General features: G+C 38.1%; 1 protein-coding gene across 3 annotated transcripts in view; it reads left to right on the top strand.

Annotated features, from left to right (window-relative positions):
• ap3d1 (adaptor related protein complex 3 subunit delta 1) overlaps positions 1-24,406 on the top strand; it is an 86,679-nt gene that overhangs the window by 49,762 nt on the left and 12,511 nt on the right. Inside the window, exons 17-29 of one of the 3 annotated variants that reach the window (XM_063032481.1) lie at positions 2,295-2,439; positions 6,020-6,091; positions 7,031-7,106; positions 7,869-8,059; positions 8,895-8,971; positions 10,782-10,805; positions 13,341-13,488; positions 15,115-15,234; positions 16,566-16,619; positions 18,155-18,229; positions 20,219-20,359; positions 22,341-22,388; positions 23,015-23,204. In XM_063032481.1, coding sequence (XP_062888551.1) covers positions 2,295-2,439; positions 6,020-6,091; positions 7,031-7,106; positions 7,869-8,059; positions 8,895-8,971; positions 10,782-10,805; positions 13,341-13,488; positions 15,115-15,234; positions 16,566-16,619; positions 18,155-18,229; positions 20,219-20,359; positions 22,341-22,388; positions 23,015-23,204 — 1,361 coding nt within the window. Of the gene's footprint in view, positions 1-2,294; positions 2,440-6,019; positions 6,092-7,030; positions 7,107-7,853; positions 8,060-8,894; positions 8,972-10,781; positions 10,806-13,340; positions 13,489-15,114; positions 15,235-16,565; positions 16,620-18,154; positions 18,230-20,218; positions 20,360-22,340; positions 22,389-23,014; positions 23,205-24,406 lie in introns of all 3 variants that reach the window. The other 2 variants (XM_063032480.1, XM_063032482.1) reach the window with 2 other exon arrangements.

Raw genomic sequence — 24,406 nt, 5'->3', positions numbered from 1 at the left:
ACATCTTTCCCTGTTTAAAAACTGCCATTCCTTTGTAGCTCAACAAATGTAGTATCAACTGAACATTTGTCATATTTCGTGGTCAAGTTTAAAATCACTTCTGACTTAACTGACAAGGCTGGGTATAGGTCCATCCTTGCGTTGGAAGGAGTTCAGCCAAGATGTGTGCACTGATCCCTTTCAGAGGGAGTGCACCATGGGCATCCGCTGATGACACACTGAAATAGACCTGCGTGTCCTCGTTACCTAATCTTGCATGAAATACAGCCACTTTGCTCAGAGAGGTGACCAGGACAGAGGTACCATGGCATTTTCAGGAGTGAAGAACATTTAGATGTGGCTTGGGTGATTTCCCCTGCAAAACCTCCACCCAACAAATGATACCTGATGTGCTGCATATTTTCCAGCTTTTTTTGTTCTTATGAACTCTGTGTTCCATTGTTTATTAATGTAAGTGATACCGTGAAATTGGCCAAATGGGGCTGTCAGTCAAATTACCTTTATTTTACTTTTTCTGAGCAGCAAATTTTATTAATCTTCTACTTCTTGAGCTGATCATCCCTACTGGGGCATAGGCCGCCAACAACAGCTCACCAAAGTCATCTGTCCTGGGCCAGTCTTTCAAGTTTTCCCAGGTGCAGACCATCTTGGTGTGTCCTCCTTCTCCCAAGGGTGAGGTCTTTGGAGCTTCTGTTGTTGTTTCTGTAGCTCTGGGTTTCTTGTGCAAATGGGGTTGCTGGCACTACATCCAACCCTTCTCCTTTCACAGCCCGGCTTGTTACTGTCCATGGCTGAATTCTGTATGTTAGTCTAGCTTATTCATATATGGGTGTCTATCTTGTTGTCAAAATATAAAGGTTCATCCACTTTCAAACAACTAATACTAACAGTTTTCATGATAGTGACAAATAGGTATCGAAGTTAATGTTTTTTTTTTGCCTATTGGTAAGCATTACTAAATGTTATCAACTCTGATGACAAAACAGCCTTATCTCCAATTGTGATAAATAAACACCTGAAATAATTTATGTAATATTTTTCCCTTTCTTATTGTCTGTCTATTTTATCAACATAAATAATAGACACTGGAGTTGATCAGGTTTGTACCAGTTGGTTCAAGAATGGAATAGTTGGAAGGAAGGGTCTGTTCTAGAACGTGGTGGCATGAGACTTCAGATTTCTGTACCTCCTGCCCAATGCTGATTGCAAAATGATGGCATGGCCTGGGTAGTGGGCATCTTTCATAATGTTGCCTTGTTGAGGCAGTTCCTCCTGTTGATTCGATCAATGGTGGAGAAGGATATTCCCATGACATATTGGGTAGAGTCCACTATTCTCTGTAGTTTCTTGCATTCCTGTGCATTTGAATTGCCATACCAGACATGATGCAACCAGTCAGGATACTTTTAATAGTCCATCTGTTGATATTTGTGTTGAATTTGCAACAAGACCAGGTTCCCTGCTTGTTAGAGAAAAATGATTAAGCAGCCAGAAATTCTAGAGGAACTACAGAATGCCTTGGAAAAAATTGGATGCTCATTCTTCCACAGACTTGTGTTATTGTGGTAATAGACATTCAGTGGCCTTTTTATTAGGTATACCTGTGCACATGCTCATTAATGCTAATATCTACGAAGCCAATTATGTGACAGCGACTCAGTGCATAAAGACATGCAGACATGGTCAAGAGGTTCAGTTGTTCAGACCAAATATCAGAATGGGAAAGAAATGTGATCAAAGTGAGTTTGACTGTGGGATGATTGTTGGTACCAGGTGGGGTGGTTTGAGTAGCTCAGAAACTGCTGGTCTAGGATTTTAATGCAGAACAGTCTCTAGGGTTTACAGTTCTATGGGTGAAAATGTCTTGTTTATGAGAGAGGTCAGAGGAGAATAGCCAGAATGGTTCAAGCTGACAGGAACGCAACAGTAACTCAAGTAATCCTGCTTTAAAACAGTGGTGTACAGAAGAGCATCTCTGAATGCACAATACAACGAACCTTGAAGTAGATGGGCTGCAGCAATTCAAAGTTCGAAGTATGTATACTATATACAATCTTGAGATTTGTCTCTTTACAGGCAGCCACAAAACAAAGACACCCAATAGAACCAATTTAAAAACAAGACTCCTGTGCCTTTTTAAAAAAAAACAGCCATTGAGTGTATGTGTAGGTGCAGCTACCTTCCAGATATAAGGAAGCCATTGAGAAACTTAAGAGTTTGTACTTATGCCGTGGATGACAAGACAAATATGTAGGCTCCTAATGGAAGTGACTTTGTCATCTTCTTCTCTTCAGGTTGGATCTTGATGCTTGGATTAATGAAGCACCTTCAGAAAGCTCTTCAGATGATGAAAACACTAAGAAAACTATCTTCCATGATGAGGAACAAAGAAGCATCAGGCAACGACAACCAGAATTAGATGAAGACGAGCTTGCTAGGGTAATTTTTAGCTTCAATGTATGAAAAGAAACCATTGACCCTGGATTCTGCTGAACTGTCCAACATCATATTTCCAAAGATTAATGATCCAAAATTACACCAGTATTGGTCAAATTCATTTGGTTTAGTTATCTACACACAGTCAGCCATGTTATTCACTTCAGTGCTCAGATAGAAAGAACACCAAAAAAAGTTTATCAGAATTCTAAGCATGTGATTCTGTAGATACAAGATATCTAGAACAGCACACAGAAAATACTGGAGGAATTCAGCAGGTCAGGCAAGATCTATAGAGGGAAATGGACAGTTGATGTTTCAAGCTGAGACCCTTCATCAGGATTGGAAAGAAAGGAGGCAGAAGCCAGAATAACAAGGGGGGGGAGGGAGGAAGTACAAACTGGCAGGTGACAAGTGAGACCAGGTAAGAGGGTAGGTGGAGGAAGGGGAGATAATAATGCGCAGCACATCACACAAACCAGTCTTCCGTCCGTGGACTCACTTTACACCGAATGCTGTCGGAGCAGTGCTGCCAGGATAATCAAGGACACGACCCACCCAGCCAACACATTTTTCGTCCCCCATCCCTCTGGGAGAAGGCCCAGGAACTTGAAGACTTGTGCGGCCAGATTTGGGAACAGCTTCTTTCCAACTGTGATAAGACTGCTAAACAGATCCTGACCCGGATCTGGGCCGTACCTTCCAAATATCCGGACCTGCCCCTCGGTTTTTTTTGCACTACCTTACTTCCATTTTTCTATTTTCTATTTATGATTTATAATTTAAATTTTTAATATTTACTAATTTTAACTATTTTTAATATTTAATATTTGTAATCCAGGGAGCGGGAAGCGCAGAATCAAATATCGCTGTGATGATTGTATGTTCTAGTATCAATTGTTTGGCGACAATAAAGTATGAAGTATAATAGGTGAAAGTCATACAGGGCTGAAGAGGAAGAAATCTGAGAGTACTGTGGAACATAGGAGAAAGGGAATGAGGAGGAGTACCGGGGGAGGTAATGGGTAGGTGAGAAAGGGTAAGAGAGGAGCGAGAATGGAAAAAGGAAGAGGAGGAGGGAAAATTACTGGAAGTTAGAGAAATCAATGTTAATGCCACCAGGTTGGAAGCTACAAAGGAACTGATTCCTCTGTATATATCCTCGTCAAGCACAGCCTTGTGAACCCAAAGAGAGGTTAGTTTCTAACACACGTTGGTCCCTTTCTGATCTAAAATTGAGGACAGGCCTTCTCTTGAAAACCATAAATTATTTCTTTACTCCCTACTGCATAGAAGCAATGCTTTTGTCCTAATTTATTCCAAAATTTTGTTCAAAAGTAAGCTGTGGTTGGTATGGTAAACTGAAGGAGTTAAAATCATCTAGCATTTTACCCCTTGTCTTCAGATTAAAGCTGATAACCACATCAACAAGGTCATTTTCATTGGTTCTGTAGACTTGTATTTTAACAGGATGCTGCAGAATTGTTTCCTTATCATAGAATTGTTCTGGTTAGTTTTTCTCTAGGCCACATCAAATGAGTCAGCAGTTAACTAAGGATTACCAGAAAATGCATTGCTGATAAACTGAGATTTTACTTCACAATTTAGCACTCTGTAATCCCTCCTCTGCATGGTTATCATCCCACCAGCTCTCCTTCACTCAATTAATTTGGACCCAAACTTGCATACAGTACAGAACTGGCATGCTTTTGGATATCAGTGCCTTATTTTTAAACCAACCACTGTCAGGTAACTTGAAGCTTGACATAAATCAAGCCTCAAATTACATTAATCCTCTCCTCCATAAAGATGATGTTAAGCTTCCAGTTGCCTGTCATTTTAATTCTCTTACCTATTCCCACCCTTTGGCATTTTTTATAAAGAAGCATTCAGAGCTTGAAGTAGCATCTCATTCATCTGACTTGGCATATTACAACACTTGGAGCTTCACATTGGGTTCAAAAATTTCAAATATCCAGTTTGTGCAAGACTTGGTCAGTTCTGATGAAAGGCCAGAACTTCTCTGTCTACAGATGCTCCCTGACTTACTGAACATTTCTGGCAAGTTCTGCTTTATGATCTACGTCTATAGCACTTCACTCCTTTCTTCCTTTCATGTGCCAGTTGATAGCACTGCTTTATTTCTCTGCCGCTTGGCAACAATATGTGTGCAAAAGCCTGACAATTATCATCCAAGAATCTCTTTTAGCTCTTAACTGTTCAACTAAAGTGTGTCTCATTAAGCTTTCATTTGAATTTCATTACTAAGCCATTTGATTTGTCTGGTAATTCCTTCAGGCAATTCCAATTTGACCTCTCACTGAGTTTCAATCCCTAATTTTATCTACATAATCAGTAAAATAGAAAATAGCAGTTTCTATTTTTAGATGTGATAATAGTGCACTTGAAAAATAACACAATCACCAGGCATGGGTCAGCACAGATGAAAACCAAAATAGTATTTGACAAGCATATTAATGAGAGCTTGTTGACTCCTATTTGTAAATTGCTAAATTTTAAGTCTATAGTTTCTTAGTCTTCCTCTTCCCAAAGGTTTTATCCTACAGTTTTAGTTTATTTTACCTATTGAGATACAAGGCAGAATAGGCCCTTCTGACCCTACAAGCTGCATCACCCAGCAATCCCCTGATGTAACCTTAGCCTAATCACTGGACAACTTACAATGACCAATTAACCTACCAACCAGTACGTCTTTGGACTGTAGGAGGAACCCGGAGGAACCCTGAACAGTCATGGGAAGAACGTACAAGCTCCTTACAGACAAGGACGTGCTGGATGGGTAAACAAAGAACAGATAAAAGTAACACTTAAAATGCTGGAGGAGGTCAGCAGGTCAGGCAGCATCTATAGAAATGAATAAACAGTCAACATTTTGGGCCGAGACCCTTCATCAGGACTCTCAAAGAAGTCTAATGAAGGATCTCAGCCCAAAACGTCAACCGTTCATTCATTTCCATTGATACTGCTTGACCTGTTGAGTTCCTCCAGCATTTTTTTTGTGTGTGTGGTTCTGGATTTCCAGCTTCTATAAAATCTCTTGTGTTACAGAGATTCTGTTCTTAATTTACCCTTAAAAGTAGTCTTATAAAAGTAATACATTCTTGCATTTTCAGAAAGGATGTAGCAAGTAGGCATTCAGTGAATTACTGCTCAATAATTGGGCTTGTCTAAATCCTTTGTTTAGATGATTGTTGTAAGGCATTTGCATCGTGAAATGCTGTAACTAAACCATATTATTGCATTTGTCAGAATTCAATGCTTCATTATTTATAATCTGCCCAATCTCTCCCTGCAACACTTGGCTCTGATGACGTATTACTAAGGCATTTGCTTTATTATAGGAAGGGTGCTCCATTTTCCTGAACTGCTTTTCGAAAATCCACTTTGATGGAAAAGTTAGCGCAGCATAACTAAATTGCAAATAAGTATTTGCTTAGGTTCCAGTATTTAGATCCACTGCTGTCAGAGCCAGTACCTGTGTAGTTTGGAGGTTCAGGAATTGTTAGCGCAACAGGAAGCTTCAAATAAAATACAATATATGAAGTAATTTTTCTCATCCTAGAGGCGAGAAGTAAGAAAACAAGAACAGGCAAATAATCCATTTTACATCAAAAGTTCGCCATCTCCTCAGAAGGTGAGTTGAGCATGTTATAATTTTATTTCTGCTGCATTTTCTTTTCAGTCCTGTGACCGTGATTTGTACTTATTAACAGACTAGTTCAGTGTGTAAATTCCAGCAAAAGGGACCTGCAATTTGGGACAAAATGTCATCAGAAACTAAATCAAGGATTAGAAAATAGTTTGGGAGACTGTGGGATTAAGTGGGTGGTGGGAGTGGGGGAAGAGGAAGGATTGCAACAAAAAAGCACATGAATGTATGCTTCAGTAATGCATGAGATGAGTTAATGTATGAGGAGCATTTGATGGTCTGGGTCTGTGTTCACTGGAGTTTAGGGGAATCTCATTGGAACCTACGAATATTGAAAGGCCTAGGTAGAGTGGTTGTGTAGAGGAGGTTTCCAGCAGTGGAAGAGTCTAGGACCAAAGGGAACAGCCTCAGAATAGAAGGGCATCACTTTAGAACAGAATTGAGAAGGAATTTTTTTTTTAAGCCAGAGGGAGGTGAATCTGGAATTCATTCCCATAGACTGCTGTGCAGGCCAAGTCACTGGATGTATTTAAAGTGCAGGTTTAAGTAGGTTCTTGATTAGTCAGGCCATCAAAAGTTACGGGGAATGGGGTTGAGAGGGAAAATAAATTAGCCATGATGGAATGGCGGAGCAGACTTGATGCACCGAGTGGCCTAAATTTGCTCCAATGTCTTGTCTTATGATGCAGCGTCAGCTGTCTCTTCTAGCTATTGGAAATTTTGATCTTTAAAAGATAAAAATGCTAAGCGAGCTTGAATTAAAATATTGATCAGTTCCAGAGTATTGCTACACATGAGTTACAAGAAGAAAATATCACAGTTAATGAATATATGCTTTTCTATTTATGGCAGTATTTTAAAATACAGGAACTTGTAAACCACAAAGGTGAGAATCAAGATTAATATGTTATGTTTTATTTTCAGAATTACCAGGATGCTAGTGGGGTGGAACACATACCTGTGGTGCAGATTGATCTTACGGTGCCATTGAGAGTACCAGGTAATTGATGCAGCTATTAGTTCTCCGTTTCTCCTGTCCATTTAGTGAATATAAGATAGTTTATATTTGTTACAGTAATTGATGGTTTTTCAATCACAAATTTCTTGCCTACACAGTCAAAGTGGAAGAAGTCTAGTTGAGCTAATTTTCCTTTAAGACTATAAATTTATAGCTGAATGTTAGCATAAGGTAAATTTGTTTGTTTGAGGCGAACATCAGCTCCATGAATTGCTATTCTGTTTGTCAAACTATAGTTACCAAGTCTGGGAGCTTGTTGACAGAATTAAAAAGAAAAATTAGTGCAAGATCATAGATCCCTGGGGTGTAGGTGGAGTGGCAGAGAGTGACCTGTTTTTAGCCAGAGTATATGTTATTTTACACTCTTAATTAATATAGCCAAACAGTTGTATATTATTTGAGAAAGTTTCAATATCAGATAATGTGCTGTAACACTCGCAAAATGCTGGACTAACTCAGCAGGTCAGGCAGCATTTATGGAGAGGAATGAACAGCCTTCATCATACCGGACCCGCTGAATTCCTCCGGGCTTTTGGGTGTGTTACTCTGGTCTTCCAGCATCTGTAGAATCTCTTGTGTTAATAATATGCTGTGAATGTTTCAGGTTGGCACATTAGAGATGAAAATGTCTTATGATTTAACTTATTTACTTTTTCACTTAAATTCTCTGAAGGCAGTTATGTGTAGTATGTTTAGATATAGTGATCTACGTTGTGTTAATGTGCACAGGAATGCCTTTGTCAGATCAGTATCTTAAACTGGAAGAAGAGCGTAGACAGCAGCAGAAACGGGATAGAGAGAAAAAGAAAAAGAAACAAAAGAGAGACAAAAAAGACAAGAAAGGCAAACGTCGTCATGATTCACTTCATACAGAAAGTGATGAAGATATTGCTCCAGTTCATCATGTTGATATTATCACAGAGGAAATGCCTGAGGTTCGTCTTTAAAACTTCTCATTTAGTATCTTTTGCTGTCAAAAATGGTTAGATTTAACTGGTTGACTGTCCTGTCACTCTACAATGATTGGATAGAATTTAGTTTGTACAAAACATGCTAATAAAGTGGGCCTAAAATCTCCCAATGGGAAAACATTATTTATTTGGAGACTTAGCGCAGCACAGAACCTTCCAGCCCAGTGAGCCTTGCCACACAGCGTGTAACTCTAGCCTAATCACAGAACAATTTATGACCAATTAGCCTACTAGCCGCTTAGTAAATGGATTGTGGGAGGAAATCAGCACCTGGAGGAAACCCACAGGGACACATTACAGACTCCTTACAAAAGGTGCTAGAATTGAACTCCAAACTCCAACACCCCAAGTTGTAATAGCATCATGATAATCACTAGGCTCCGTTTTAATTTAAGTATAAGTTACACTGATAGTTTTTTTTTAATGGTAATTTATCACATGTCCATGGTGTACCTTGTGGTTGCACTTTTAATGTTGTCAGCACACTGACTCACATTCAATGTACAAACGTACATTGCTGAGTTAAACTTCTTGTGGTAATTTTAATGAAGTCTTGAGGGTGTACTGCTGTAGTGGATCTTGAATTTAATTGAGGTTTAATTCAAGCCAAAAAGCTAAATTGTATAAATTGACAGCAATGTGGCTGGTTGGGCCCCATTAATGTTTAATATTTCTAGGGTGAAATAGCTAAAACTGGGATATTGAATGACAAAGTAAAGTTTAGAACATTTTTTATTACCTTTCAAACAATCTTTTTACTGCCAAAGGTTGATTCTCAGTGATTTTTGTGTGTTTTTAGAATGCCTTGCCAAGTGATGAGGACGATGACAAAGATCCTAATGATCCATACAGGGCATTGGATATTGATTTAGATAAGTAAGTATACATTGATTTTATTTCGTCAAAATTATCACAAAGCCAAGAAATGCTTAATTTTGAAGCTTGGTATTCTTTTCTACTGATGTTTAAGGAATGTAATGGAAATTATTAATGGTTGAGAATCAGGTTTAGTATCACCAGCATGTCTTTTTGGCAACAGTACAATGCAATACCTAATTGAGGGAAAATCTGTGAATTACGGTAAGTATTTGTGCATATATCTAGTTTTATTTACTGTAATTCAGTTTTTTGCCTCTACTAAGTAGTTAAAAAAATTGGAAGTACAGAGTGAGGTAGAGTTCATCGGTTCAATGTCCATTCAGAATTCAGATGGCAGAGGGGAAGAAGCTGTTCCTGAATTGTTGAGTGTGCCTTCGGGCTCCTGTACCACCTCCCTAATGGTAGCAATGGGAACAGGGCATATACTGGGTGATGGGGGTCGTTAATGATGGATGCCAACTTTTTGAGGCATCACTCCTTGAGGATCTTCTGGATACTATGCAGGATAGTGCCCACGATGGAGCTAAATAAGTTTACAACTCTGCAGCTTATTTTGATCCTGTGCAGAAGCCCCCACCATACCAGACGGTGATGCAGCCAGTTAGAATATTCTCCACGGTGTATCTGTAGAAATTTGTGAGCTTGGTAACATACTAAAGTTCCTCAAACTCCTAATGAAATATAGCCTTCTTTGTAGCTACATCGATATGTTGGGCCCAGGATAGATCCTTGGTCCAGTGAAATTTGAGGCCATTCTTGATTACTCTGGCCGTAGTTGTATAATTAGCCTGAATTTGAATATTTGCTAACTTTGTTCTCAATGTCTGTGCACTGAAATAAATTCAGCCAGCATTTTTTTTTCATATTTTAAGAAAAGTGAAATTTGTACTAGTTTAAATTCTTGAGAAAAGCTGTTATTTTACATCAATTTCTCTCTGACCTCTTTGGATCTGGTTCTCTATCTATTGTTTTCCTTTCTTGCTCAGTATTCCCCTTTCTTGCTGCTATATAGCTTGCGACAGAGTTTTGAATGGCCATGTTTACATCTTGGAACTGGCTGTCTGGTGTTGTATCAAATGAGTCACATGAGCTGACTTTCTATTTCTTTTTGCTCTTAACCCCCTCCTCTTTTACATTTAGGTCAGTAATCCCCAGGGTGTGCAGCCATCATCAAATCTTTGCCAAATAAGAAATTGCAAAGTACATGAGCAGCATTTAGTAAAATATGTAAATATTGAAGAAAATGTATTGATCAGCACTATTATCAAAATTGAGAAAATTGTTGATTTACCAAATTTTGCAAACATAAATTGACCTCGGAATATGTTTGTATTTGTGGTCATTTTTAATGTCAGACTTTTTAATATCAAATGGATCATTTAACTTGTGAGGTATGTGAATGCCCATTAAGGATTTGACACAATAGGTTTCTCAGTATTCCCCCCTTTCCTTCACCCACCCCTGCCCCCAAACTTCTCCATGCACCTCAATCTTAATATAGAATCGGTTATTGAAAAATTACACCTCTTGGAGTTAGAGCCAGTGTTCATAAATAATTGATTTGTAATGCAAGTACAGTGACAGCTGAATGTGTTATGGCAACATAACACTTTATAGCATCAATGATAAGTTCTATAATTGATCCAAAGTGAATGTCACATTTATGGCTGTTTAATAGTTCTGTGACTTTTTTTTCTCTCCCTCTCTCTTCCTCTATACATTTAATATGCCACTCCATATTTTCCTGTCATTCTTTGTCATTCTTTCTGCTGCTTGCACAACCACCCTCTTTGTGTCCCAACAAAAGTCTAAAACCTATGAAAAAAGGAAGGTATGTAAAACATGAAAATGTGTTTAAAACTTATTCGTCATCTTGTACAAATCAGTTTAAGTTGAAGATGGATTTAACAGTTTTTAAACATTTAACCCTTTGATGTCAAGACCGTAATGTACAAAATATGAAAAAAAAATTGTTTCTTTTATTGAAGAGCTAATGACAAGTGTCGTTAGTTTTGGACAACTCTTGATATGTCCACGTTTACAATTTCAGTGGTCAAAGGGTTAAACACAGCTTTGGTATGGGCATATGCCGTGCAGTTACTTACCTTTGGAAACTACATTTATAAATTAAATTTTTTTTTGTTTTTTGACTTTTCTCATTGTGTCTCACAATATCTAAGATAGACAATTTGTACTGTGCTTATAGTCATACAGTAACGAGTTATTACTTGCATTTGAATAATCAATAAAAGGCTTGGTTAATTCCTATTCTGTTCTTTATAGACTAAGCATGTTGGTGTTCTGACTGTGCAATATTGATGTGTTTTCATAATTCAGCTTGTGGTTTCATACTTCCTCCAAGTTTGATAAACTCTTCTCAGCATTCTACCTTCAAAATTTGTGGATGTCGTGCATTATTTGTCTGATTGCATGCACACTAACAAGTTGCTTGATATTTTCTATTGTCTGGTAGCTTTCATGTTTGTTAATTTTGATTGTATTTTGTATTGTTTTTAAAATTAGCCTTCCATCAAAGTTATATTGTCAAAGATACGTACAGACATACAGTGGCTATATAAAGAATTCACCCCCGCCCAGAAGGTTTCATGGTTTATTGTTTTACAACATTAAGTCACAGTGGATTTAATTTGGCTTTTTTTTTGTCACTGATCAACAGAAAAAGACTCTTTCATGTCAAAATGAAAACAGATCTCTAAAAAGCAATCTAAATTAATTACAAAATAATTGATTGCATAACTATTCACCCCCCGTTATATGACACACCAAATCATCACTGGTGTGCAGCCAATTGGTTTTAGAAGTCACATAATTTGTCACATAATGGAGAGCACCTATGTGCAGTCAAGGTATTTCAATTGATTGTAGTAAAAATACAACTGTATCTGGAGGATCCAACTGTTGGCAAGGCAGTATCCTGGCAAAAACTACACCATGAAGACAAAAGAACACTCCAAGCAACTCCACAAAAAGATTATTGAAAAGTACATGCCAACAGATAGATACAAGAAAATTTCCAAAGTCACTGAATATCGCTTGGAGTGCAGATAAGTCCATCATCAAGAAATGGAAAGAATATAGCACAGCTGTAGATCTGCCTAGAGCAGGCCATCCTCAAAAACTGAGTAACTGTGCAAGAAGCGAACTAGTGAGGGAGGCCACCAGGAGATCTATGACGACTCTGGCGGAGTTACAGGCTTCAGTGGCCGAGATGGGAGAGTCTGAACATACAACAACTGTTGCCCGGGTGCTTCACCAGTCACAGCTTTATGGGAGAGTGGCAAAAGGAAAGCCACTGTTTGGGAGCGGAGAAAATCTCACATGAAATCTTGAATAGAGTTTGCCAGAAAGCATGTATGGAGACTCTGAAGTCAGCTGGAAGAACTCTTTATGGCCTGATAAAACCCAAATTGAGCTTTTTGACCATCAGACTATGCGCTATGTTTGGCATAAGCCAAGCACACCATCACTACTGGGAAGCATGGTGGGGACTCCATACTGTGGAGATGCTTCACTGCAGCCGGCCCTGGAAGGCTTGTGAAGGTAGAGGATAAAATGAATGCAGCAAAGTAGAGAAAAATCCTGGAAGAAAACCTGATGCAGTCTGCAAGAGAACTGCAACTTGGGAGAAGATTTGTGTTCCAGCAAGATAATAAACCCAAGCATAAATCCAAAGCTACACAGGAATGGCTTAAAAAGAACAAAGTGAACGTCCTGGAGTGGCCAAGTCAGAGTCCAGACCTCAGTCCATTTGAGTATTTGTGGCTGGACTTGAAAGGGCTGTCCATTCACAATCCCCATGCAATCTGACAGAGCTTGAGCAGTTTTGTAAAGGATCGGGAAAAATAGCAGTATCCAGATGTTTAAAGCTGATAGAGACCTATCCACACAGACTCAAGGTTGTAATTGCTGACAAAGGCACATCTACTACATACTGACTTGAAGGGAGTGAGTAATTATGCAGTCAATTATTTTGTGTTTAATAATTGTAATAAATTTCAACCAATTTGTAGAAATTTTGGTTTCATTTAGACACAAAAGAGTCTTTTTCTGTTGATCAGTGTCAAAAAAGCCAAATTTAGTCCACTGTGATTCAATGTTGTAAAACAATAAAACATGAAAACTTGCGGGGTGGGGGGGGAATACTTTTTAGAGGCACTATATATTGGCCAATTTATTTCAACAGAGACAACCATTGTGATTGTACGTTTGCTGAGAATTGTCTTATCATACTAACTTGCAAGAATTATCTTGGATTTTACGATTTGTGTGAATTCACTTGTTCTGTAAATGATGTGCAGAATTGTTGTTTTTAATAGTTAATTATAAATCTTAATATTTTTTAAAGGCCTTTGACAGATAATGAAAAACTGCCTGTGAGGACACACCGAGTAACTGAAAAGAAATCACCAGAAGTTGAAGCTGCTCCGGTAGAGGAAAAAACCAAAAAACCTCCGAAGAAGGCAAAGAAAGAAAAGAAAGATAAGGAGAAAAGGGTAAGTTCAAATTGCTTAATGCTTTAAATAGTTATGAAATCTGTTGGCCACTTCCAGTGGATAAGGTGCTATTTCAGAAGTAGCTTAAAAGTTGGATTCTCTGAATCTTAAAGTGGATTCACTTGGACTAATGTAAATATAAAATGTTAGTTCCAGTTTTACAGTGAACTTATTGATCTTTGTCCCTCATTTTAGCTCAGTGGCTGGAGTGATGTTTAATATCACTGACATATGTTGTGAAATTTGTTGTTTCGTGGTAGTAGTACAGTGAAAGACATAAAATATACTACATGTTACAATTAGAAATATATATATGAAATTAAATTAAATTAGTAGTGCGAAAAGAGAGCAAAAATATTGAGGTAGTGTTAGTAGGTTGGTTCATTGCCCATTCAGAAATCTGATAGTGGAAGGGAAGGAACTGTTCCTAAGACATTGAGTGTGTGCATGGAATATGTTCTTCTATGTTTGAAGCTGGCCCAGTCACTGAAGCTAGTCAGTGATATTTTATGGAACTGCCAGCTGGCCAACAATACTATCCAAGCCATCACTGGAAAGTAGAACGGAAGAGTTTTACCCAGAACTTATCCTGTGATAATGACCTAAAATATTAAATGCTGAATGAATTAAAATTGTCAACAAAGTTGCGCCTGTCTTCTATACTTTAACTAGCATTTCAATAAAACCCTTAAGCATAAAATAAGGTTTTAAAATTACTGCCAGATATCATTTACTACAGAAACTGAATCTTAATTCTAGTGTGTAAATTTGCTACTTTAAGCTCCGTTCTGCTGTCTTGGACATGAACTTAAATGAGTGTTTCTCAGGTTTTACAGATTATGTGTGTTAGAGCACCAAAGGCTGCTTAATGAAGCATGAGATTCTGAGGCATTCTTTTAAACAGCTCTGAAGTCCCCATTTCCTTTTAGCAAACTGAAGAATTAATTCATGCCGAATGATTCTATTTTAATAGCAGTGAGATTTCTCTTTTAACTATTACTCTCTTTAGGTCTTTGTATGGTCAGGAACTACAGTTAAAGAATCAGCCAATTTTACCAGTACTCCTGAAAACCTTATAAACTTCTTTCCCTGTGTAGTTTGTTACGAATTTTTGCACAGCCAGACTGTCTTCATTAGAAATAATTGTCTTGTGTATTGACATATCTCAATGTGAAATTTAAGATTCAGTATTGTTTAATGTCACTGCCGGTACACAGGTATAAAGGAAAATGAAATAATTGTTACTCCGGATCTGATGCAACACAAAAAAACACTCAATAAGATTAAGAACACAATTTTTAAAAAATAAAAGCGCATAAGATTGTTTATTAATCCATAAGATAGCTTACAGAAGCTATCCTGAAATGCTTCAAAGTTGAATAACTTTTAAAACAGCTGGTTATGTTTAGCATCAAGAAATTTTGCAACAGATCACTAGTATTTGTTGAATAAGCTTTACTTGATTAAATGTTTAAATCTAACCTAGGTTTTTATACTCGAGCAGCACAAAGGGTACCTTAGGGTCACACTTCTGTTGATCAGTTAGAGCCTGGCCGACTGTCAGGGAGAGGAGAAACTGGACGAGTCTTCACTAGTGATTGTGTGCTTTCTGTTCTCTTGCTACAGAAAAGTAAAGAGAAAGTTAGCAAAAAACATAAAAAGTCTTATGAAAATCCAGAGAATGAACATGTTGAGCCTGAAGAAATGACTGCGCCAACACCAAAAGAAGAAGAAAAACCCACAGAAGTAAGTATAGGTGGTCACAAAGATATGAATGAGCTATTGAGCAATAGAAAGACAAAATGGTGCTTGAACCATAATGGTTAATTAAATGCACTGGCTCAGTGCTGAGAGAACATGGTATTGGTTGCCGGAATACAACAGAAAGTTACTGCATAACTGGATGATATCTTCAACAAAGGGCATGTTACTGAGGGATTGAGGAAGAGGAAATAGTTAACAGTAGACCTGTGAGCAACTCCAGAGACTTTGAAGAAAGCCATTTCTAGTAAGGCTGTGAAACCATCTTTTTCTGCATGTCTCTAGAAACGGCTAGTGAGCCCTTCGCTAACAGCCACCAGACATCAGCACCGAGAAAACCCACCTTTCTCTGGCTTCATATGTCTAGGGTATATATGACTCTGGTCCTGCCCGATCCGTGGGACTGGGATGTATCACCCACCCAAGCCCCGATTTGTGTGAATGCTGTGTGATTTACTGCCCTGTTACAGCTCTTTGCAGGAAATAACACTGCATACAATTATAAAGAAATATATATGTGAACATTAACTAAAAGGGTTAGTAATGAAAAGAAAGAAAAAAATAAAAAGGGCCCATTGTAATTAAATGGACAAATATGCACAGGTTGGCGCTCAAGTCTTCCAAAAGCCATATGCACCACTCCTCAGCAGACTCCTGCACCTTGGCTCCATCAAATCGCGTTTTCCTGCCGGATCAACTCCTACAAACGGTTCTCTCCAGCATCTTCTCTCTTCATCTCCTGCCGAGCAAAGACCAAGACCAACTTTCATGCCCCTCACAAAAACTCCCCCCAGTGTTCTCTGGAACCTTCTCCCAGTTCCACCATCCTAATTGGATGACACACATTCCTAAGCATGCCTTATCTTCAATGGTAACCCAAACAAGGTGAAAGCAGAACAGACTGCTCTTATACAGAACTGCTAGAATGCAGTACAGCACGGCAGTAAAATTGTGAACCAGGACATTACAGCTGTAATCTGTTGTTGCATATGAAAGAGTTAGAACCAAGTGAGGACAGTTCCTGTGATCTGGACAACTGTGGAGACTTTGCCATGGGCAGTTGTGGTCATCGGTACAGATCAAGGAGGGAGAAGAAATTCTCCTGCCACCTCCCCATCTGATACCACCACAGAACATTTTCTTGATAAATTTGATAAGTGCCTTTAAATTATAAATTAGTGGTGTGTTAGAGATGAAAAGTCAGTGAAGGGATTCATACATTGATTTGTAGCACAGTCTCTTGATAATTGAAGCCTGTTTGATTTGCATATTTCATTATCAGAAATTTTGGTGGCTGAACTTTTTTTTAACTTCAGGGATCAGATCTTGACTTCTGGCTGTCTAATGCTCCAGTACAAAGCAAGTCACAGGTTAGTAAACGCAAGGTTATTTCACTTCTTAACCATGTCAGCGTGTGTTTCTAGAGTTACTTGCAACAAATTTTCAACCCATTGATAACAGGTTTAATTTGTTGATTGGATCAAAGCATGAATCACAAACTTCCTACTCTGTTATAAACTACAGTAAGGTGACATACTGTACATTGATAATGTGTAGGTAAAGTGACGCTAGGTACAGCCATATATACGACTCTGGTCCCACCAAATCCATGGGATTGGGATGTGTTTGTACATAAGGTGACTGACAGGAAATGATGAAGTGTGGTGATTGGTGGTAATGGACCAGTGAGTTAGTGGGTGGAGGTATAGATTGGTCTTGCTGCTTGGGGAAAGTAACTGCTTTTGAGTCTTAAACACAAGAAAGTCCATAGATGTTGGAAATCCGAAGCAACACACACTAAATGCTAGAGGAACTTGCAGGTCAGGCAGCATTTTTGGAAATGAGTAAACAGTTGATGTATTGGGCCAAGACTCTGCTTCGGGACTGAGAAGGCGCCAGAATAAAAAATGGTGAGGGGACAGGAAGGAGGAGAGCTAGAAGGCAGGTAGGTAGGAAAGATAAAGGGCTGGAGAGGAGGGAATGTGATAGGAGAGGAGAGGAATGCTTTTGAGTCTGGTGGTCCTGGGTGTGACATAATTGTAAAAATTAAGCTAATGTACCACACCACACTGTACATAGTTCATAAATGATCAACACCATAATAATACTTTCTCACATACAATCTGCTGGATTGTTACTGATGATGGTTTCAGCTGTTCATTGGAACCATGCTGAACACCATCCGGAACTCCTGGAGTCTGATGTGAGAGGCTGATTTCTTCCAGACAATCAATCCTGCAACACATTCAGTTATTACATTTCAATACAACATTGAAACTGGCTGTAGAACCATGCACTTAAAACAAAATTGTTACATTTGGCACCTTTTCTAATCTCCATAAACAAAGTTAAGAATGTGTTGTAAATGTCCTATGATTCAACGTTTTCTGAGGCTACAAAATTATGGTATACCAAATTACAGTAATTATGAGGAGCATAGATAGGGTAAATGCAAGCAGGCTTTTTCCACTGAGGTTGGGTGAGACCAGAACTAGAGTTCATGGGTTAAGGGTGAGGTTGAAATGTTTAAGGGGAACATGAGGGTGAACTTCATTCAGAGGGTGGTGAGAGTGTGGAATGAGCTACCAAGAGTGGTGAATGCAGGTTTAATTTCAACACTTTAAGAAAAATTTAGATAGATGCATGGATGGGAGGGGTATAGAAATCCCTATCTGTAGTCCGAGCTCCTGCACATGTTCAGCTTTCTCAGCTTATTTTTGTAGCATATTTCTGGATACCAAGTCACTATTCTGCATGCCAATCTTATGACTTTATTTACTTATGATATCAATTTAGAGTAGATTTAGGATTCCATTTGCAGATTGGGTTAGTTGTTTCTTTGAGAACTGAAGTTGTAGGTAATTAGATGAAGTTCAGCAGTTGAAAAATTCTTGATATTTTACAGACAGAATCACTTAAAAGTGAAGAGGCATCTGAAATCCAAGAAATATCAGAAGCAAAGGAAAAAGAGGAAGAAGCAGTAAGTTTCAATGTATAAAAAATGATTTTGCAATTCACACTTATGCTTCTAGTACAAGATAAGTAATCTCTGTCCCTGAGGTTCAGTAGGCATAAAGTTTCTACTCAGAAATTCTACATTGTTGCTATTCCACTATTTGCTGCTGTAAATCCTTCAACAATTTTGTTGCAGTTAACTTCCCTGTGGTCTACACTCAGTGGCCACATTATTCAATACTGCCTTTACCTGATAAAATAGCGAGTGAGTGTTTATTTGTGGCCTTCTGCTGCTCTAGCCTGCAAGATTCGCTATGTTGTAGCAAACCACTGCTGTAACACGTAGTTATTTGAGATACTGTTGCCTTCCTATTGTCAGCTTGAACCAGTCTGGCCATTCTGCTCTGGCCTCTCTCGCACTGGCTTTTTGCCTATAGAAGTACTGTTCACTGGATGTTTCTTTGTTTTTCACACACTATTTTCTATAAACTCTAGTGCTGGGGTTCCCTACCTTTTTTTTTTAAATGCCATGAATCCCACTAACTGAGGGGTCCATGGACCCCAGGTAGGGAACTTCTGCTCCAGAGACTGTTGTGCGAGAAAATCCCAGGGGATCAGCAGTTTCTGAGATACTCAGACCACCCTGTCTGGCACCAACAATCATTCCACGGTCAAAGTCACTTAGATCACATTTCATCCCCATTCTGATGTTTGGTTTGAACAACTAGACCATGTAGCATGCTTCTATGCATTGAGTTGCCGCCATATGATTGGGTGATTACATCTTTGCATTAACAAGCGGTATATAGATATTCCTAATAAAGTGGCCACTGAGTGCATTTGGCAATGTTAGAATTCATCATTCCGTCTTTAATAACCTTATTAAGTTATGTAACTTAATTTTTTTTTAGTGTCCACGGACTCTTTTATCGAGTCAGGTTCCTTTTGAAAGCTGTTGGCTTCAAAACCGTTGTTGATTCAAGTGTACGCACATTTGTATATTAATAAGCAGCTGTTTAAAATATCCTATTCTATGCACCTAGTGCTTAATTGAGCTCCAAATTTCTTAAAATGTTTCTGTCTTGTTTTTAAATGTTAAATAATTATTTTGAAGTATAGGTTATTTTTAAAAATTAGAACTAATTTTGTTTTAGTAAATGCATATTCATTGTTAATATGACACTTCAGTTTCACGTCAAGAGCTGTCATAATTCATTAGCGTTGGCTGGCTAATCTAACAAGCAATTAAAAGAAAACTGCAGATGCTGGAAATCTGCAACAGTAAAAAAGAGAAATAGAGTTGATATGCCAGGTGCAAGACCTTAAAAGAGTTTTTCTTTTAGCAGTTGTGTGTATTTCTCCAGGTTCAAAAGTACCTGATCTAGGATAATGCTTTTTCTCCAGTCGGAATTTACAATCTGGAATGCACTAGCTGTAATGGTTGCAAGGTATTGACACCCAGGAATTTGCAGCTGCTCACCCTTTCCACCCTAAACCCTCAATGAGGACTGGTGTGTGTTCTCCCAACTTTTCCTTCCTGAAGTCCGCATTGAATCCCTTGGTTTTGCTAAAATTCAGTGTGAAGTTATTGTTAGGGTTTTAAAGCAAATTCTGGGACTGTATCTGAGTGGAGAAGATACCACTTAACTGGAATTATTTTGACTATATTACACTATAATCAGTTTGCCAAAATGTTAGTTTATGAATGCAGTGACTTGAGGACAGTGATTGTGTCACAGTTGGATCGGGTTCAGTAGGTGAGGTAGGTAACCACAATAGTTTCTCTTGGCTCAACAGCACCACCAGCAGGAATTTAATTTTTCTCTAATTATTTACAAAGTGCAGTAGAAAAACAGTTGAGTGATACTTTAGTTTCACCTTCTTAAAACAGTTGTGTTTGCGTTATAAGTAAATCTCTATCTCACAAATTCAGAAATATAGTTAACCGATATTTAAATTTCCTGTGTTGGGTTTCAGTTAAGCAGGCTGCATTAAAATTTTCTGATTGCTTTAGAAATCATCAAAGCACAAGAAGAAGAAACATAAGAAAGAGAAATCAAAAGAGGAAAAGAAATCACAGAAAAAGAAACATCACAGTGGCGAAGAGGCCCCAGAATCTGTCCAGAATGGCAGCTTAGATGATGAGCCCTTACCAGTAAGTTAATTTGTACATTAATACAGGATAAGGCTGGATTTTTCCTCACCTCAACTCTTCTCCCCCCACCCCCATTCAAACTAGTCTTATCCAAATAATCTGAGCCATATTAAGAGGGGGGATCTGTATGCATAAGTAATTTGACTTGTCTTTAATGATCTATGTAGACCTTCATGGATTTCCTTCTCTGTTCAATGCTTGAATTTTTAAAAAATCAAAAAGAATATATTGGATATAAGAGAAAAAATATCCACCAGGTAGATGAAACTTAGCAAACTTCTCACAGAAAAGGAGCAAAATAATCTTCACAAGTGGTCATAATTTGTGAAGTAGTTTACTGATGCCGCTGCTTTAATGCATGAGCAAATTAGATTCACATCACCATGACTGTGGTTGACTCTCACAACCAGAAAGTTTCTGACTCAGTCCATTTGGCCCAACATATCTGCAGGTCACAACTCTTAAAGTAGCTATTGAACATTTTAATCTTGAAACCATACCAGTTTGCCAAACAGCAGTTTGAGCAGCAATTTTTAGTTCTTTATTACCCTCTGGATGAAATAACTTTTCCGTGTCTTCTATTTATATTTAAATCTATAAGCTCTTATTTATGTACACTCAGCTGATTAAAAAATACATCTTTCTTATTTATTCTGCCAGTCTCTAATATTATCTATATTCATTCTCAGCATTCTCTGCTCTGTAGAAAATAATCCTAGTTTATCTTAACTCCTGTCCTTTCAACATCTTGTTAACTTTGAATATTTTAGTCTTGATATGCTTCCACATTTTATATTATCCTGTTAGAGAGTGTCATAGAAATATTGTCATGACAAACTCAATAGTTCTGAAGTATTTTGAAGACCTACTTTTACCTGTCATTTTCAATCCGAGAACGTTAGTGATTGAAGAGTAATGTCAACTTTGAATTGGTGCAGTATCTAAAGGTTCACCGAACTACATCTAGCTATGAAGCAACGACTGAACAGAAGAGGGCTTTTCACTGTGTATTAAAGTATGCTATTTTGTTCCTGGTGAATCCTCGGTTAGAGTAATGAATCCTTTGTTGGTTGTCACACAGGGCAGACAACATTTAGAGCTTTAGAAGGAGTACAAACAGCAAAGCCAAACTTCCAGTTTATAATTACTCAGGTAGATTAAAATAACTTGTATATTGTTGAAGTATTGATTTGTGGATTGCTTGATCGTGCACACATAAAATGCTGAAGGAATTCAGCAGGTCAGTCAACACCTATGGAAATGAATGAATATTCATGTTTCAGGCCGAAACCCTTCTTCAGGATTGAGAAGGAAGGGGGAAGGCACCAGAATAACAAAAAAAATATGGGGGAGGGTAAGAAAGATAGCTAGCGGATGATAGGTGAAGTCAGGTAGGTAGGAAAGACAAAGGGCTGAAGAGGAAGAAATCTGATAGGAGCAGAGAGTGGACCATAGGAGGAAGGGAAGGAGGAGGGGACCCAGGAGGAGGATAGGCAGGTGAGAAGAGTGGAGGAGGAGAGAAATTTTTACTTGTGTCTAACTAAAAAAAATTGTATTTGTGTAAAATCATTATTAATCAAGTTTAAGGGAGATAGAGGGTCAAGCTTCTGAGATTGAATAGTTGAGCATTTCTATGCAATGGAAATTGTGGACCCATGAAAAATTGGTTTTCTGTATTTCTCTCAGGTAAAGCAAGCCTTATGTGATTCCAGGTAATAGTTTTTATTACCTGTGGTGGTCAGAGATTAATTTTCCTAGTTGCTTTGCCAGTTCCCATCTGTGTTTTTTATTTACTGGATTTCTCCTCTCAGGAAGTGTATGACATTCGGGAGTACCATTGGCTTATTGTGTTTGTGTTGAGCAAGGGGTTGCCCAATTTAATCCTTTTCCAGCACCTGCTGTTGTGTTGGGTAATAGTGGGATTCTTCCTTTTCATATACTTTGTATAATCATTTCTTGTGATGTTTTCAATATTTTACAGCCAATGTCCAGTTACTCCCTCCTTGCAGAAAATTCCTATGTAAAAATGGTGAGTGCCATTATTCAGTTCTTTTGTATAATGTATATTTTTTGTAGTATCATATTTTGTTTTTGAACAAAGTTTTGAATCTTATTGTATGTAGTGCAGGTAATTTCAATTCATTCATAAACACGAGATTCTGTAGATGCTGGAAATCCAAAATAATAAACACAAAATGCTGGAGGAACTCAACAGGTCAGGTGGCATCTATGAAGGGAGATAAAACTCCAGCATTTTGAATGTCACTCTTCATTCATACCATTTTACACTTCTGACACTTTCCATGTATGAATATTTTTGTCTTGAGTTGTACAGTTGTCATGCAGCTCTAATGCAATGAATGACCTTTTTAAAGAATATTTGTAATTTTTGGTTTATGGGATAAATTTTTGAAGTGTTATGCCACACTGCAGAACAGGTTAAGGTCACACGAGTCAAACTTGGCTATCTTTTTCTGCAATTATGTGCCCAGTTTTTCCCCTCCCTTTCACATCTGTTCTTTTTGACCCATGTACTATATTTCGTCTTGGATTCCTTCATTGCAATACCAGGGGCGGTTAGCTAGGGTATAAAATATAATAATTTTTTCCAAAAGTACTTCATACATGATATTTTCTTTTAACTTTTTTTGCTAGATGTATGATATTCAAGGAAATCTTCAAGATGGAAGTCAAGTGGTTGTATCAGTCATCTTTGAAAACCAAAGTAATGGTTATCTCAAGTCGATGGACTTTAATGTTTTAGATTCTCTAAACACTAAGCTGATCCGACCAGAAGGGTCCTCCATACATGATGGTATATCAGTTCCATTTCAACTCCCACCTGGTAAGACACTTCATTAAAGTGCTGTGATGAGTAATTTTGTTTGCTTCTGGATTTTACTGTGCTGCAAAACCACTGTAAATGCCTCCAGAAGAGGGGTGGCATGCACCAGCGACCAAGTTCAATTCTCACTGCAGTCTGTAAGGACTGAAAATCATCCCAGTCAATAATTATGGAGAAAAAAAGGTTTGTATGTTCTCCCCGTGACCATGTGGGTTTCCTCCGTGTGCCCTGGTTTCCTCCCTGCATTCTAAAGAAACACTCTGAAGACATAGGGGCTAGTAGGTTAATTGGACACATAGGTGTAATTGGGTTGTGCCAGAAAGGCCTATTACACTGCTGTTTTGAATTGAATTGACTTTATTTCTCACACCCTTCATATACATGAGGAGTAAAAAATCTTTACGTTACGTCTCTCTCTAAATGTGCAATTTGCTATCATAGTAATCAGCGCTGAGTTAATCAGCCTGATGGCCTGGTGGAAGAAGCTGTCCCAGAGCCTGTTGGCACAAGTGATATATCTCTAAATAAAAAAAGAATAAACAATATTATGAAACTCGTCTTTGCTAATAACTTTAAAAATAAATAAAATTCTGCAGTTGCTGGAAAAATGATAAGTGCTGGAAATCATCCCAGTCAAGAACATGGAGAGAAGACAATTAATGGTTTGTTATCTCTGCTGGGAGGGAGAGGGCTTATAGTTATTGACTGATCAATGCCCTGAATGTTCTGGTTTCTTTTTAGAATATTTCTCAGTCGTGGGGTTTTATTTTCTATATTTATTCTGATGTTTTCACATGCCTGTCATTACTTGGATCATTTCTTTTACGTGAATGCTATACCAATTTCAAATTTTCTGCGGCAAACACACTTTTCCAAAGTTTGCCACAGGGCAAAATTACAAGGTGGGCAAAGGAAATCGTTCAGGCATATTCTCGAAATCACTTGGACAAAAATAAAAACGTAACATCCTTACTGATTCCTAGAATGGCATAGGAGACCTCGAACCTATGCTCAGTATAAGAGGTGTACCATTTCGCAAACTGCTTACCCACCTGTCTCACCAAGGCAAGATTTACAGTGCTTGTAAAAAGTATTCGTCTCCCCCTCCCCCCCCCCCGAAGTTTTCATGTTTGATTGTCTTACAACATTAAATCACAGTGAATTTAATTTGGCTTTTTTTTTTGGCACTGGTCAACAGAAAA

This window comes from Mobula hypostoma, chromosome 24, assembly GCF_963921235.1.
Source record: "Mobula hypostoma chromosome 24, sMobHyp1.1, whole genome shotgun sequence".
In the NCBI taxonomy this organism is placed as follows: domain Eukaryota; kingdom Metazoa; phylum Chordata; class Chondrichthyes; order Myliobatiformes; family Myliobatidae; genus Mobula; species Mobula hypostoma.
The sequence above is the reverse complement of the archived record's forward strand: the minus strand, read 5'-3'. Positions and strand labels throughout refer to the sequence as shown.